Source organism: Balearica regulorum, chromosome 16, assembly GCF_011004875.1.
Source record: "Balearica regulorum gibbericeps isolate bBalReg1 chromosome 16, bBalReg1.pri, whole genome shotgun sequence".
Taxonomy (NCBI): Eukaryota; Metazoa; Chordata; class Aves; order Gruiformes; family Gruidae; genus Balearica; species Balearica regulorum.
This window is the reverse complement of record NC_046199.1, coordinates 1-14,641: the sequence shown is the minus strand read 5'-3', so window position 1 is coordinate 14,641 and position 14,641 is coordinate 1. Positions and strand designations below refer to the sequence as shown.

General features: G+C 50.2%; 1 protein-coding gene across 1 annotated transcript; it reads right to left on the bottom strand.

Moving 5' to 3' along the window:
• Positions 1–251: 251 nt before the first annotated feature.
• LOC142604176 (uncharacterized) lies at positions 252–14,629 on the bottom strand. The gene is given in 17 exon segments (XM_075769024.1): positions 252–548; positions 551–658; positions 986–1,036; positions 1,204–1,311; positions 1,748–1,882; positions 2,659–3,193; positions 3,195–4,661; positions 6,461–6,528; positions 6,871–7,008; positions 7,343–7,349; positions 8,169–8,522; positions 10,715–10,908; positions 12,147–12,377; positions 12,518–12,601; positions 12,886–13,030; positions 13,270–13,497; positions 14,523–14,629. Coding segments are annotated over 17 exon segments (3,972 nt in total). The 5' UTR covers positions 14,543–14,629; the 3' UTR covers positions 252–449.
• Between the last annotated feature and the right edge of the window lie 12 nt (positions 14,630–14,641).

Sequence of the window (14,641 nt, the reverse complement as noted above, 5' to 3'; positions counted from 1 at the left end):
GAGCACCAGCACTTTTTGTGCTGAAGCGTGGACGGAGGGGAAAAAAAACCCCACTCTCTTGCCCCACTTGCCATCCCTGGCGGGTACTCGCCACCCCTTCTTTTTGAGAACACCTCCTTTTCCCTCTCTCCTCGCAGGGAACAGCGATGAACTCAAGAGGTTAAATCAGACCGCAGGTCATCATAGCTTACTTGGGCAAGTCAAAAACTAGGAGCATCTTTTCCCAAGCCACAGATTTACCTAGCGCTCTCTTTCACCTACGGAAAAAGGGCACTCCTGCAAAATTGCTTTTATTAAAAAAAAACAAAACACATTCAAAACCACTGTCACTAGGAGATGCTTCCGGATGCAAACAGAACAAATGCACCCCCATTTCCCGCAGCAAAACAGAATTCGTTCCTGGGAAGGGCACAGGACAGGAACCCCGTGACGCAGCAGCAGCTGTTCGTCTACAGGAAAAGAAGGTGCAGAGGCTGACCCAGCTTCCCAGTCTCTGCTTCCAAAAGAGCAGCTTTGGGCTCCCTGACCACAGCTGCTAAGGAGTAAGAGACAGCTCGTGGTGCAGGTCTGACAGCTCCTGGCTGGTCTTTGCACAGCCCTCAGGATAGTCCTGCTTGTATTTTCCTTCCTGTGCCAGCTGCGTCTGCAGAAGGGACACCTGAAAGAGGCAAAAGGCCGAGCTCAGACAAGCCCACGCTGTTAGGACCATCCGTAGCCCCACGGTACCGGCTGCCAGGGAAGACGCCCCCGCTAACTCCAGCCCTGACAAACACGCTGGCCTTGGGGAAGGGGAAGCAACAGGTTCCCAGAGTCGCCCTGAACTCAGCTCAGATCATCAACAATTCCAGTTTCACTGGGACAATTTCCACTGCCCGGTGCACTCGCTTCCTGACAGCCAAACCACACTCGGGCTGTAGCACGGTGCAAAGTCGTGCCCAGCAGTACGGCCGCAGCGGCTACTGATGAGAGCTTTCCCACTCCTCACCTGCTTCTGCAACTCAGCTAATCGACAACTGCAGCACGTGTGAGACTCCTCCTGTGAAGAAAACGCAAGGGTTTCTTTTTGGTCTCCAGTTTGGCCAGGGCCATGGTCTCTATTCGACGTCTATTAGGTGTGTCCTGGGGGGCTGCTGCCGCTGGGATTTGCCATTGTTCCTCTCTTTGGCCAGACCCTCCTCCCACCGAGTACAATGCTGTTCTCACCTGTCGAGAAGCAGGCACCTTGTGCTGGTCAGAGAGAGAAAAGCCGCACGCATCTGGCAGCGACCGACCTCTAGAGTATCTCTTCAGTCTCCTCCGCTCCCGTTCCACCTGCGTGTCGGATGGGAGAAAGGGTCACAGAAACCTGCTGCCACCAAACAAGGAGTAACAGCACCTCTGGACACCATGGCAAGGAGAGTTCTGCTCCGAGACTGTTCATGGCACCAGAGAAGGTTGGGGGCAAAAAGGACTCGACGTAGACTATGGAAGAGAAAGAGGAAGCAAGAGGAAACAGCTCCTGGCACAAGAGTGTCAAATGTGTCTGTATGGGGACACTGGGGCAAGAAGGGTGGTACCGGAGGGAACGTGCGTTTCTGAAGGCAATGGGGTGCCAGAAGAGAGAGAAAATACAAAAGCCAGTGTCTGCAGGGGAAAGTGGGAGAGGGAAGGCAACAAGCAGAGGACTCCAAAGTGCTGCCTGTGGAGGAAATGCGTTGTGTTCCAGAGGAGCGTGAGGCGCTGCAGAGGCAGCGAAAGCCTGCTTCACCTGCTCAAGAGTCCTCCTGAGCTCAGCATTGACTTGCTTCAGCTCCGTCTTCTCGACTTGCAGACGTTCCAGCCGCTGTGACAGGAGTCTCTTCTCCGAGAGCCAGGAGAGCTGCTCCCTTTCTGCAGTAGCCTGCTGGGTACACAGAGAGGAGATCGTGAGAGCCAGTGCCACAGAAAGCTTAGAAGGGCCAGAAGCAACACGTCGCGGAGAGTGACCAGACCCTGGAACGGACAGTGCTAAGCCCCTTCGTCTCCTCCTGCTCCACAGGCCAAAACAACACACTCTCTTCCTAGGGCGGCCCCTCCAGATCACCTTGGAGAAATCCACACAAATTTGCCCTCATGCGTTTTGGACTGCGGCACAACTACATCCTGAACGCGCAACAAAGCATCCTTTAACCTGATCAGGCGGCAGGACGAATTCCGTTCTTTTTAATACACTGGAAAAGCTGTACCTCAGCAATCTACATCTCTGAAAGCATCCTCTAAGCACCATCCGCGTAGCTGCTCTCCAGCCCTCGTTATAAAATTTGACTAAGTTTAGTACATTAGTTTGGTCAACGGTGCCCTTTCCTTTCCACGCCAAATCCTAACCACGACATGTTGGCTAAGCTTGCCTAGATAGGAGAGAACCAAGTAGCCATCCCCAGCTTTTGGCCTGGAGTTAATTTTAACAGCAAGCTCCGTAGTTCTGTCAGTAGTTCTGGGCTGGACAGAAAGCATTCCAGCAGGTGAATGGTCTCTGGCCGGAGCTACACAGACAGGCAAGCCTGCTGGCTGCAGCCATAGTTTCTGTGGCCAAGCCGGTCATAGATTGATGGGAACATAAATTCCCATATCTTGATGGGAACCATCGTTAGAATCCTTCATAGACATTTTAGTTGACTGATGATCAATCACGCTGCCTACCTGATGACGAAACCGGTCCGTGTCCCTCTCTGAAACCATACTCTGCAGGACGGCTATTTCTCCCCTCAGAGTCCCATTGGCCATTTCACTCTTGGTCAGGGCGAGAGTCAGTGCTTGTGCCTTCTCTTTCCAGTTGACTTCTCCGCTTTCAGTCTGCTTCCAAATAGCAATCACATGCTCCAATTCTTCCCCCTTTGCTTTCCGCTCATCTTCCAGTTGTTGGGTTAGCTCCTTCTGCCTTTGCAAGGAACGGTCTCTCTCCTGGAGCACCCTCCTCTGCTCAGCTTCCTCTCCCTCCCATTTCTGGAGTTTCTGGATTTGTTTCTGTAGGGTCTCCCCGTCATCTTTCCATCGCAAAGCTGACGTTAATTGTTTCAGGAGTTCGCTCTGCCGCCTAAGCTCTTCTTCTCTCCCTGACAGAGTCTTCTCGAAATACCTGACTCTGTCTCTCTGGTACTCGATCTCTTCATCCTTCCTTGCCAGAGTCTGCTGAACGTGCTGGAGATCTTCCCAAAGAGCTCTTATTTCCTCTTCTAACTCTTCTTTGCTCACCTTGAGCCTTGGTCTCAAGCCTAGAGGTAGCCTCCTCCAGAACCCCTATCTTTCTTCCTCTTCCTTTCAGAGTCAGTTTTGTCCCTTGAAGATTTGTTTGCTCAGCTCTCGGCTTTTCCTCCTGTTCCTTGCGTGCCTCACGTGGCTTTCTAAGGGATACAATTTCTTGCTCCTTCTCCTTTAGGGCCGCTTCCAGATGCTGCAGAATTCCCTTCTGCTCTCCAGAGTCTTGGTCTGCTTTTTGGAAGGTCGCAATCAGTTCCTTCTGAGATTCAGTCATGAAATCCTTTTCTTTCTGTATTGCCGTAGCGTATTCTAAGTCTCTGCGTAAGACCTTCAGCTGTTCTTCTGGTTTTTCCTCGTAGCTCCTTGTTTGCTGCTTTTGGGTGGCTATGAGTCCGTCCTCTTCTTTTAAGGTTTCTAAGGCCTGCTCCAGTTGGTCACGGACAGGCCTTAACTGCATTTCCATGACTTCTTCAGCTTCCTGGATTTGCTTTTCTTGTGACTCAAGCTCTTGATCTTTTTGAGACAAAGCAAGTGTCATCTTTTCTACTTTACCGTGAAGCTCTTGCAGGTACCCCTCTTGCTGTTCCTTGTACTGCTGCAAGAGTCTTCACTGATGCCTTTGAGAATCACACTCGCTCTCTCTGTCCTTAAGAGCTGCCCTCAGGTGTTCGAGGCTTGCGTGCAGAGATTTCACCTGTTCTCTCTCCCTTTCCGGTTCTTGGATCTGCTGAGTCAGAGACATAAGCTCCCAGTTTCTCTCCTCCAAGGTTCCTTTCAGATGATCACGATCCACCCGCAGATTTCTCACTTGTGATGCACCGTCTTGTTCTAGAATCGCTATTTTCCCCTCCTGGAATTTGATCTCCCGGTCTCTCTCTTCCAGCTCTTTGCTCATCTTGCTGACAGCAGTCCTCTGCATTTCTCGCTGCTTCTCCAGCTCCCGTATCCGTTCTTGCTGGGATTCCATCTTCTGGTTTTTCTCTGTTATGTCCTTAATAACCTGATCGAGAGTAGTTTTCTGCATTTCTTGCTGGTCTTCCGCCGTTCTCACCTCTTCCTGGTACAACTTCATTTCTCCCTCCCTCTCTGACAGGATGGCAGTCAGATGAGTGAGAGTCTCCTGCAAAGCTTTTCCCTGTGCTGCGTCTTTCTGGAGCGCCTGCATTTTCTCCCACTGCGTTTCCACTTCCTCGGTTTTCATGTTCAAGACAGACAATGCAGTCGGAAGTTCTTGTTCGAGGCAGTGATTCGTATCCGTTGCTGTATTTGCTCAGGTTTCAGAGGCTGTGGCTGATTCCTGAAGAAGTTTTATCTCCCGTACCAGTTTTGCTTTAACTGCTTGCAGCCTGTCCCGTTCATGTTGCAAAACAGCGAGGAAAAGATTCAATAATTCCATCCATATAGGTCTGGTTTTCGTAGGAGCTTGGAAGTCCTGCTCCAGTGGCAGTCAAGGGCTGCCCCCCCTCCCCCTGCCTCTCGGGATGTTGTAGACCTTCCCTGCGCCACCCTTTTGGTTGCCTCTTTCCCAGCTTACTCAGCCAGTCCCATCTTCCTTTTTGCCCTTCTCTGAGCCTCTTCTAGCTCTAGCGTGTTCTTTTGGGGAGGAGCTGCCAGAACTGCAGCCAGGATCTAAAGTCCAGACCAGGCATGATTTAGGCAGTGCCATGATGATGTTGTCTCTGCTAGGGAGGAAGGCAAGAGAGAACAACCCCAACATGGGATTTCCATTTGGGTTGGGGGGGCTTGGGGGGGGGGTTTGGGCCTCTACTGTGTAGAGTTTTCATGGTACCACCCTCTGGAACCCCGCTGTCCCCTCTAGAAGGAGGAATGGTCAGGTGACAGTCTGGCATTCCCACTGTTGGAAATCGGGACTAGATTTCCCCTGGCAGGCATTCCTATGGATCCGGATCAGCACTTTTGTTTCTCAAATGTCTCTCTTTTTCCCCCACTGTCTGCTCTCAGATGGGCCATGTTGAACAGCTTCCTATCATTAGCTAACTCTGCCTCCTCACCCCTTTTTCCAGATCCAGATATTTGGAAATCTAAATATGGATTTGGACACCAATAATCGCCCAAACCATGCAATGTAAATAGAGACAAGTTTGAAAATTCCTTTGACTACAGGTTCAAGGGCAGAAATCATCAGCACTGAGGAAAACAGACACCCTGAATCATAACTGACTTTTATATGACTACAGCATCTTTCCCTGCTTATTCAGAAGAACGCAACTGGAAAAGGTAAACCAGAAGACAACCGCTGGTATAAATGACACTCTTCTGCTCCCGTAGTGGTCTCTCCACATAGTTTGTGCTATCGGTCATCTTAACGACCTCTCCTTTCTGGACTGTCCGCTCCTACCCCTGCTAACTCAGCTACATGGCCTGGCAGGAGAGCAAACGTCTGGGAAACAAGGAATGATGAGTGGAAGGAAGCGGGAAGTGAGGGAAACTTGGTCAGCATTTGCGTACTCTGCATCTGCTCAGATTTGGACTGAATCGGTACAAGACCACCCAAAATCAGCTCTCCACCGGAAAAAGTTGCTCCTTAGAATTATTAACAGAAGGCCAAAAAACAGGTAAGAAATGGCCCTTTGCAGTATCTGCCAGCCTCACCACGACATCCTTTCTTTGCTTCTCAGTGCTCTCGAGTTTCCTCTCCAAAGACGCCAGCTCTTGCTGCAGACGCGTGGCCTCCTCCTTTAGAGACTCTTTGGAGGCTGCTAGCTGAGATGTCAACTCTTCCACCTCAGGTAAAACATAACGAAGCAGTCAAAGGCTATGGCTTGTCACTGTCAGCCGTATCATGTACCGTGAGGAAAGAACAACTTGAAATTTCACCCTGTCACGACAGTACCAGATTCACAATGGATACAGCCAACTTGTTTAAAAAGCTCAGTGGGTCACCACGTTCATCTGAAAAACCACCTTAAAAACCAAGACCAGCAGAAATCCAGTCTGATGATTGCTGGCAAACAGGCAAAAGGACTAGCCCATCTGTCCATTCAGCTGGCCGGTAAGTCTCCTCCAGACCAGCTGAGATGGAGACCACAGTATGATGGCAGTCAGAGGGACTACCCTACCAGCCTGCTGCTCTGCAATGGAAAGGCAAGAAGTGGAGAGGCACTTCACCTGTTTGATGACTGGAGCAGCTATGGCCGTTTCAGTCACCTGTTTTTGTAGAGCATCCCTCTGCTGAAGAAGGCTATTCATTTCCTCCGTGACGGTTTGCATTTCTTCCTCGTGCCTATTCTCCACGGCCTTGATCTTACTCTGACTTTCCTGCAGTTCTGCCTGCAGCTTGTCCGTGATGTTCTGTAAACACAAATGGAGAGCAAGCTACTGGGACCTGCCATCAGGTCCAGCTTTTTTCTCCTTCTCTCTCAAAATCACACTCATTCAGCCACTTCTTTCTGCTTTTCTACCCAGCTCTGCTTCCGCTGTAACCCTGCCTTGCTGTTGCTGATCTCTGGCGCTTACCAGGCTCTGTGCTGCTTTCAGTGCCTGCAGTAGGCCTTGCCTCCCCAGGCGCAGGGCTTGTCTTTTATTCCCTTCTTCCTGCCCTTCCCTCTGTTTCCTGGCTCTCTCAGCTTCTCTCAGCTTACGTCCAATTGCCAACGGCCTGCTCCTTCAGCCCACCCTACCAGTCAGACTCACCTGCCCATTCTCTCGCTGCTCTTCCACCTCCTGCCTGAGCTGCTCCAGCTGCTGGCAGGCTTCTCTTAGCTCTCCCTGAGTTTGGAGCAGCGTCTCTAGGAAAGCATTCTTCTTCTCACGCTCCTGTTCTAGCAGGGCCTGCACAGAAATAAAGAGAAGATGGCTTTAAACTTCCCATACAAAACATGTGTGGTAAGACTCAGGGAGTGACGGGCTCCCACGTTCTCGAAGCACTATGCTGCTGGTCTCCTGGGTCATTATCTGCCCCCTTGGAGGCACAGGTTCCGAAGTGAGATTGGCAGCATAAACGTGGTCCATCCACGGTCCATCTGTGATTGACTCTCCAACAAACTCTTAGTCACCTAACAGGAAAATGCGTGGCATTTCCACGGTGTCCAGAGAAGCACTGCCAATAAGGAGCCCAGAAGAGTAAAAAGCAGTGGCTTTGTGCCCTCCATAACTCATGTCCTACCAAGGAACTTAAAAGGAGGGTCAGCAGGTGGACGAAAAGGAGACGTTACCTTCCCCTCTCTGGTGGCTGCCTGTTCCCTAGCACCTCTCTCCTCGTCCTTGGGTTTTCTCGCTATTCTCAGAGTCTCTATTTTCAAAGCCCAACTCCATTCTGGTCAATGAAAAGACGCAGATGGACTGCAGAGTGAGAAAGAGGCCACTACCCCGACGCCCTAGCCACAAGACAGGCCACGAACTCAAGCCCCAGGAACGAGGGGCCTGTTCCATACGCTTTAAGCCCAAAGACAAGACCTCTGCCAACCGTGAAAGCACAGAAACAAAGGAACAAAGCTCCCGTGACTGCAGTTGGCGGCAATGTTAGGAGTCTCCTTCACGGCAGACGGGAGTCTGCTAAGATCCTGCCCCTGGGCTGCCAGGCTTTGCGTGGGGACCACCCAACCTTCTGTTGAACTCGTCTTACGCCCACACTGAATCTGTGGCTGCACCTACCGTCCCAGCACAGTCCACTGGGTCTTCACGGGCCTTCAAGTACAAGCCCTTGGCTCTGCTGCCTGGCCGCAACGGGCGGCCTGCGGCAGGTGGTTGCTGCCATTTCAGGCAGCCACGCTCAGGCTATTACCCTTCTAAAGCCAGCCCACAAAGCTTGCTGGAAGAATTCAAAAGCATACTGTTTCCTACCAGGTCTTGCAGGAGCTTGTTCATTTCCGCTTCATGATCAGTTTGCCGAAGTCTGAGGCTAGTCTCATACTGCCGTTCTGTCCACAAGAGCCGTTGTGCCATGTGCTCCCGTTCCTGCCTCCTTAGAGATCTCTCCGCTTCCAGCTCACGTTGAAGGCACTTCACTTCCCCTGCAAACACGGCAAACGGCAAGATTCAGGGCCTGCGCAGACAGTGGTTCTGACTTCACTAACCTCAAGCCATTTGACTTGCAGCGTAGGAGGGATCTGTGTCCAGCTCCTTCACTCCTCAGAAGCACTGCGGACAGACAGCTGTTTTTATACCATCTTCCCCAGGCAGGGGGATCACCAGAAACAAAGCACACGAGGCTCTCACCTTGGATCACCTCCTTGGCCTGCGCGACTGTGTGAAGCTGGATTTCAAGCTGACTCCGGGAGCTCTCCAGCTGAGATGAGTGCTGCTGAGCCTCAAACAGGCTGGATTCCAGGGTCTCCTTCACTGACCTGCAAGTTGAGAATACGGAGAGGAGTGAGTTGCTTGCTCCTGACACCCACGGGCAGTTATTCCAGCAAGAAGCGGTTCAAGATCCCCACCCCTGAGCACGGTTGCATGGAAAGGGGTATACAGAAAGCCTGCTTCTGCCATTTAGAACAGCAATGCAGGCCCCTCCGAGGGAATGCCCAGGCTTTACGGATGACCTAGCGTAACTCAGAAAGCCCAGCCGAATTTGATCTCAACGGCCGACTCTTACATTGCTGGTGTCTGATCTATGACACACGGGTAGCTGTGCCCACAAAGTCTGTGCCAGCCAAAGCCCAGCCTCTGCTCACAGCCCTCCTCCTCTCATCTGCACTTCCAAGTTGCTCTGCAGGGGGACAGCATCAGACTATTTCCCTGGCTGACTTGTGACGTTTTAATGCTGCTTGCAGTGCAGGTATAGGTAGGTCATTTTCCAGACTCCCTGCCTTCAAAGACAGACATCAGACGGCGTAGTAAAATCTCATGCTTGCAGCAGCATTTGTAAGAAACCTCAACTAGATGTTATCAGAACAAGGACTACCTGAAAGGAGAGGCAGCTATCCTGCAGTTTAAACTGTTCCAAGTTCAAGAGAAAAACTTGCTACTTTTCTTTAAGCCTTGCTAACTAAGTAGGCGGTAGCACAAATGACTCGTTGCTCTCTAAAATGGAAGTTGTGGTACTGCAGAGGCACATCCATAGACTTCAACCAACTGCTGCGTACCACACAGGATTCTGGAACCAGGAGCTGCAGTCACGTCCCTGATCTAACCGGCGTCCTGCCTGCCGGGTTCCTACAATACACAGCGCTGCCTCACTCGTACAGGGATGCAGTCAGGGTAACGTCCCTCAGGGGAAAGGGGCACCCGAGTGGTACAACAATAAACCCCACAAATGTAGGATTTCACCACTAGGATGGACAATGGAGGATGTAGCTTCGGGAAGGAGAACAAGCACACATTTCTGATTAGGCCAGTCGCTGGCAGTCCAAAGCCACTATGCTCCCTTTTAAGGATAAATCAAAGTCAGTCTCTAAAACGGAACAGAAAAGACCGAGTCCCAAACTGCGACAACAAAAGGCTCTTGAGGACAACATCTAGCAGGAACAGTTGCTACAGCCCAATAACTGACAAAACATAATTCAGCTGGATCGAAGAAGAGAAGCCAGAGCTCAGAAGAAGCAGCAGCTCTCAAGAAACCGACTGAGTCGCAATGCTGTTTATCGGCCTTGTGAACAACATACTCGGGGGTGGTAAAGCCTAAAAGTCAAGAAGCACGACAAACAATCTCTGAAACATCCTTGGTACAGCTCTGCAAGTTCAGGAGTCTTCTAAAAGACACTTAAGAGGAGGACAAACATCTCGATACATTGGGTTGTTCTGGGGGGGTTTCTTTGGAAAAGCAGAACTCGTCGCGTTTGATCTTAGAAACCTGACACAGCAGAAGGACAGAATCTCGTTCCTTCCCTGTATGACTTCTCCATGACGTCTTGTCTCTAAACAGCATGTGGTAAGGAGTACAGGACCCAGATGTCAATGGTGGGCAAGAATTGCCCAAGACTGGCGAGAATTCCAAAGAGGTTGCCCTGCTGCTGGAGTAACCAACTCTAGGTCCCGCACCCTAGGTAACAAGACTCTCAGCTTAGAAGCAGAAGGCCCTCAAGGTTTCCAGCATGAGCCTCTAGCTTCACCCTAAATGGCAGTGTCCTACTCGCAACGTCCGCGTGCAATAGCCTTGAAGTCTGAAGATCCCACCTCAAACTACTTGATACGGAAAGATCTGTGTTCCAATGCACAGAACAAGAAACCAAACCCAGAGAGAAGCTTCAGGCTTCAGTAAACTTCTGCGTGGTTTAACTATTACTCAATGCAGAGCCAAGGTACCAGAATCCGAGGAATTATATTGGCTTGCTTTGGACTTCACAGAGGAACATGCAAGGGGCATAAACGTGAGCCCGAGGCTCAGGAGAGCTTTGTTAGCTTTAGCTCTCAGGCAAATAACCTTCAAATCGTGGTATACTGTTTGGGGTTTTTTCTCAAGATTCCTCCATTTTCTGCCCATGGAAGGTGAAAACATCTGAAAAGCACTGGATGCAATCAATCCTCGTGTAATGATTACCACTTTTGTAATTCCAGACATGAAATAACGTCCTGCCTAGGGTCTCCTCCCCACCATTACCTGGCCTCTGCCAGCTGCTCTGAAAGGCCTTGTCTGTCCCGCTCCACGGCTGCCAGTCGCACCTCTAGGGCAGCCTTCTCACGCACCAGCAATTCCTTCTCTTTGGACACCCTGGCCAGTGCGTGCCCTCGGCGAGAGGACTCCTGGCGCAACTGCTCCAGACCACTGCTAGATGACTCTTGCTGGCGGTAAACCTGAAAGCGGGACAAAATACAGTTAAGAGTCCTTCCTCTGGGCTTCTGCACAGAGCCAGCCAGTGCCACTTCTGAATCAGCTCGAGGAGAAAGAGCTCCTGTACTTTGGGCTGAAAGCTTCTGAGCAGCTGCTCTATGGCGCACTAATACCCGGGGCTGCCAAAAGGCGCTGGCACTGTTAACTTGAAAGCGACGCGTAAGGCCCTACTGGGTTGCTGGGGTCCAGACAGCTCCTTCAGGACAAACCTACATACCCCAGACTACGTGTTTTCATGCAAAAACATTGCATTTTTCCAGAACTGCCCCCTCGCAAACTAAAATGCTCTAAGAATCTACTCCAGTGCTGGAAATGTTCAGGAAAGTTTGAGCAAAAGCAACTTTGCTTGCTGAAGAAAGGGAAAATACTTGTTTTCTCCTTCTAGGGAAAAAGAAAAAGAAAAGAAAAAAAAAGAAAAAAAGAAAAGATCAAAGCATCCCCTACTTGAGCGTGTAAAGCAGTTGGATGCAATGAGGTGATGCTTGTCAGGGAAACAGCCCTCGTGGTGCACAGCGTCAGGTAGTGATTTATGAAAGTCTGGCTGATGTGGCCAAAGAGATGGTAGACTCTATTGGTACAGGAGTTCACGTCAACAATACTGTTTCCTTGTCTTACACAAAGAAGTCGTCTAATATACCTTGCTGGTATTCAAGCTTGAAGAGTAACCATGATTTTTGAGCTTTTCTCTTCAGTATAACACCTCTGCTGGGTATTTGCCAAATACTCCAAAACCAAGACTGTCTAGCAGAGAACAGACCATCAGAAACAAACAATTCTCCTCTCAAAGTTATCCCACTATACCCAAGGTTGTACGTTATGAAACTGACACTGAAATGATGGCAAACTCCCTAGTCTCCTCCAGCAATACGATTCTCCCAAGCTCTTTTTCCACTCTACTGAAATCAGGTAGTCCAGAGTCACACAGCCTATTTCTCATCCTCTTCCTCAAGGCCTGAAGAGGCTCGAGCAATTCAAAGCTGCCTGTATGGCTTGCAAGACAACTTCAACAATGCCAGGACGTCATTCCCATTCTCAGCAGTACAAGACAGCAGACACTGACTTGCAGCTTTGTCCCGCTCTCTAGGCTCAAACAAATGGAAAGCGTCTCCTTGACAAAACCACTGCAGAATCCAACAGACAGAGCCCTGCTGAGCCAAGCAGCCAAAAGCCCACCCGGAAAGCACCAGGTTTTTGGTCTCACCTCATTGAGTTTATCTTGGGTTTCTGCCTTCTCCTCTGCCAGCATCCTCAGCTCTGCCTGCAGCCCCTCCTGGTGCTCCTCTGCTTTCTTCAGCAGCTGCTCCAGGCGGGCTTTCTCTGCGCAGAGCTCTTCGTTTGTTCTTTCACACAGGTTCAGCCTCTCCTGCTCAGAGATCTTTGCTCTCTCCATCTCGGTCACTTTACCTGACAGAAGCTCCTGCTCTTGCTCCAGCTACAATCGCAGAAGCACAGAGGAAATAAAATACAGTAAGATTTACTATGAAGAAGGTTTGGCTTGGACAGAAAAAGGAGCAACACAAGTTTCTTCAGCTGCACTTTATCCAAGGCGAGAGCTTCATGAATACTGCTCACCTTCGCGGCTGCAACACGTAGATCAGCTACTTCAGCACGCAGCTTATTCAGAGCCCCTGTCAACTCTGCTACTGACTGCTCTGCCTGAAGAGACAGCAGAACAACATGAAAACAAAGACAGGAAAATCCCTGACTTCAAGCAGCAACTCCAGATCCCCTTTCGCATTGCCGACATACTCCCAATTCAGCGTGCCCAGCAGGCACCTGGGGACTGACTACACCCACGAGCCTGTGTGATCTGATCACCGTTTTCCAAGAAGGAGAACAACATTGTCCCTCTCTTCTACTGCCAGAAACAGCACCGGTGGCGGTCCTGCTACCACAACTCCCTCTCCCACAAGTGCTGCCTAGGAGTAAGGTGACCATACGTTTTCCAGGGCCATTGTAAGCTCCTGTTTCTCGCGCTTCAGCAGATCCCTCTGAAGACGCCATTCCTCCAGTGTCTCTCTCGCGACTGCCAACTCACTCTGGAATAATGACTGTTTTCCTTCAAGTGCAGCTAAGTCCTTCAGTCTATGAGAAGGGGAAGGGACAAACAAGTTTTTCGTGTGAAAACATTCGCCTTTCCAAAACCAGGAGCATAGCATCACAGAATCATGCAGGTTGGAAAAGACCTTTAAGATCATCAAGCCCAACCGGAAACCTAACACTGCCAGGTCCACCACTAAACCATGTCCCCAGGCACCACAGCTACACGTCTTCTAAAGACCTCCAGGGATGCTGACTCCTTCCAAAGTTTAAAACACGTTTACCTGTCCTGAAGCTCCTCCTTCTCCGGGTCCCCCTTGGCTTGTAAGCACATCACTTCCCAAGTCCTCTGGCTTCTTTCCTGGTCCGCTTGCTGCTGTGCCTGATCCTTTAGGACAGGTCTACCCAGACGGACGGACTCCCAGCGCTGCATGCCAGAGTTTAGGTGGGAGCAGTGGACAAGTATAGATCCAAAAAGCCTCATTTGCTCGGCCTTCAGCTCTGACAAATCTCTGAAGGACAATAAAGAAAGAGAGAACGTTCACACCACCATCTTTATCAGCTGACTCACTTTTCAAGCACGGAATTGTGCAACCGTAAAAGCTGGCAGGAAAGATGACATCTTCGCCGGGGACGAATCATTCATCTGACACTTTGGGATCAGGACGCATCTTGAGAGTTGAGCAACGGGTCTCTTTGATGGTTGAGGAACGACTCTGTTTTCTCCTCAGAGATAAGAAGACATCGATGGCACAGCCAGAAGGATTAACTAGTAGCTCAGGCATACTCTACACATTAAGGAAAGCTTTCCATCAGATAAGGTAAATGGCTGACGGTAACCCAGCATTTGAAATTGCATGCTGACACCAGAAGAACGTACTATTACGGCTACATGATTTTTGTTTGCAGCTGTGAGAAAGGAACCTCAGAGAGCCCAAGAGCAAGAAAGCAATCCTAAAAAGGAGGTATCAAACTAAGCAAAATAAATTGGATAAATGCAGTAACAGGGTAGAGAAGCTAGCCTTTCTCTCAACAATGTTGGTAGAGGCATAAGCGGATGCAAACTGACCAGAATAAATGTAAGCTGGAAAGGAGAAGGACAAAAACAGATATCCATGAATGATCTTCCCATCAGGAGCAGGGGGAAAAGAATGCAAGTGAGATTTAAGGCAGGTTTTCGTCACTCTATAAAAGGGACCGCGCTAGGTGCTGCATGCACAGCTTTGGTGAGGCTCTTCCAATGTGTCCACATGCGCCTGTGTCCGTGTTAATGTGCCCAAACAGCACCACAGTCAAGTTCACCCGTTCAGGGCCTCTGCGCTGCTTAGAGCCCGAGCCCCTCGGTTTTATCTGAAAACCAGCATCAAACAAAATGATTCTGAAAACAGCCTAAGGCACGCTTAATGGCATGGCTTCAGGCTACCAAAGGAGAAATCATATCTTTAGCCGCAACTAACGTAACATCAAGGCTCAGCAAGCAGGTGAGAAGGGAAGCTACAGTTTTCCTGCAAGGGATCCAGCCTTAACTTCTACTCACCGGTCAGTGGCAGTCTTCATCTCCAGGAAGTGACGGCGGAAGATTACCACCTGACGCCACAGGCTGAGTAGGCGGTTACGTTCACCCCTTAAGTAGCTGTCATAAAGCTAAACATGCAA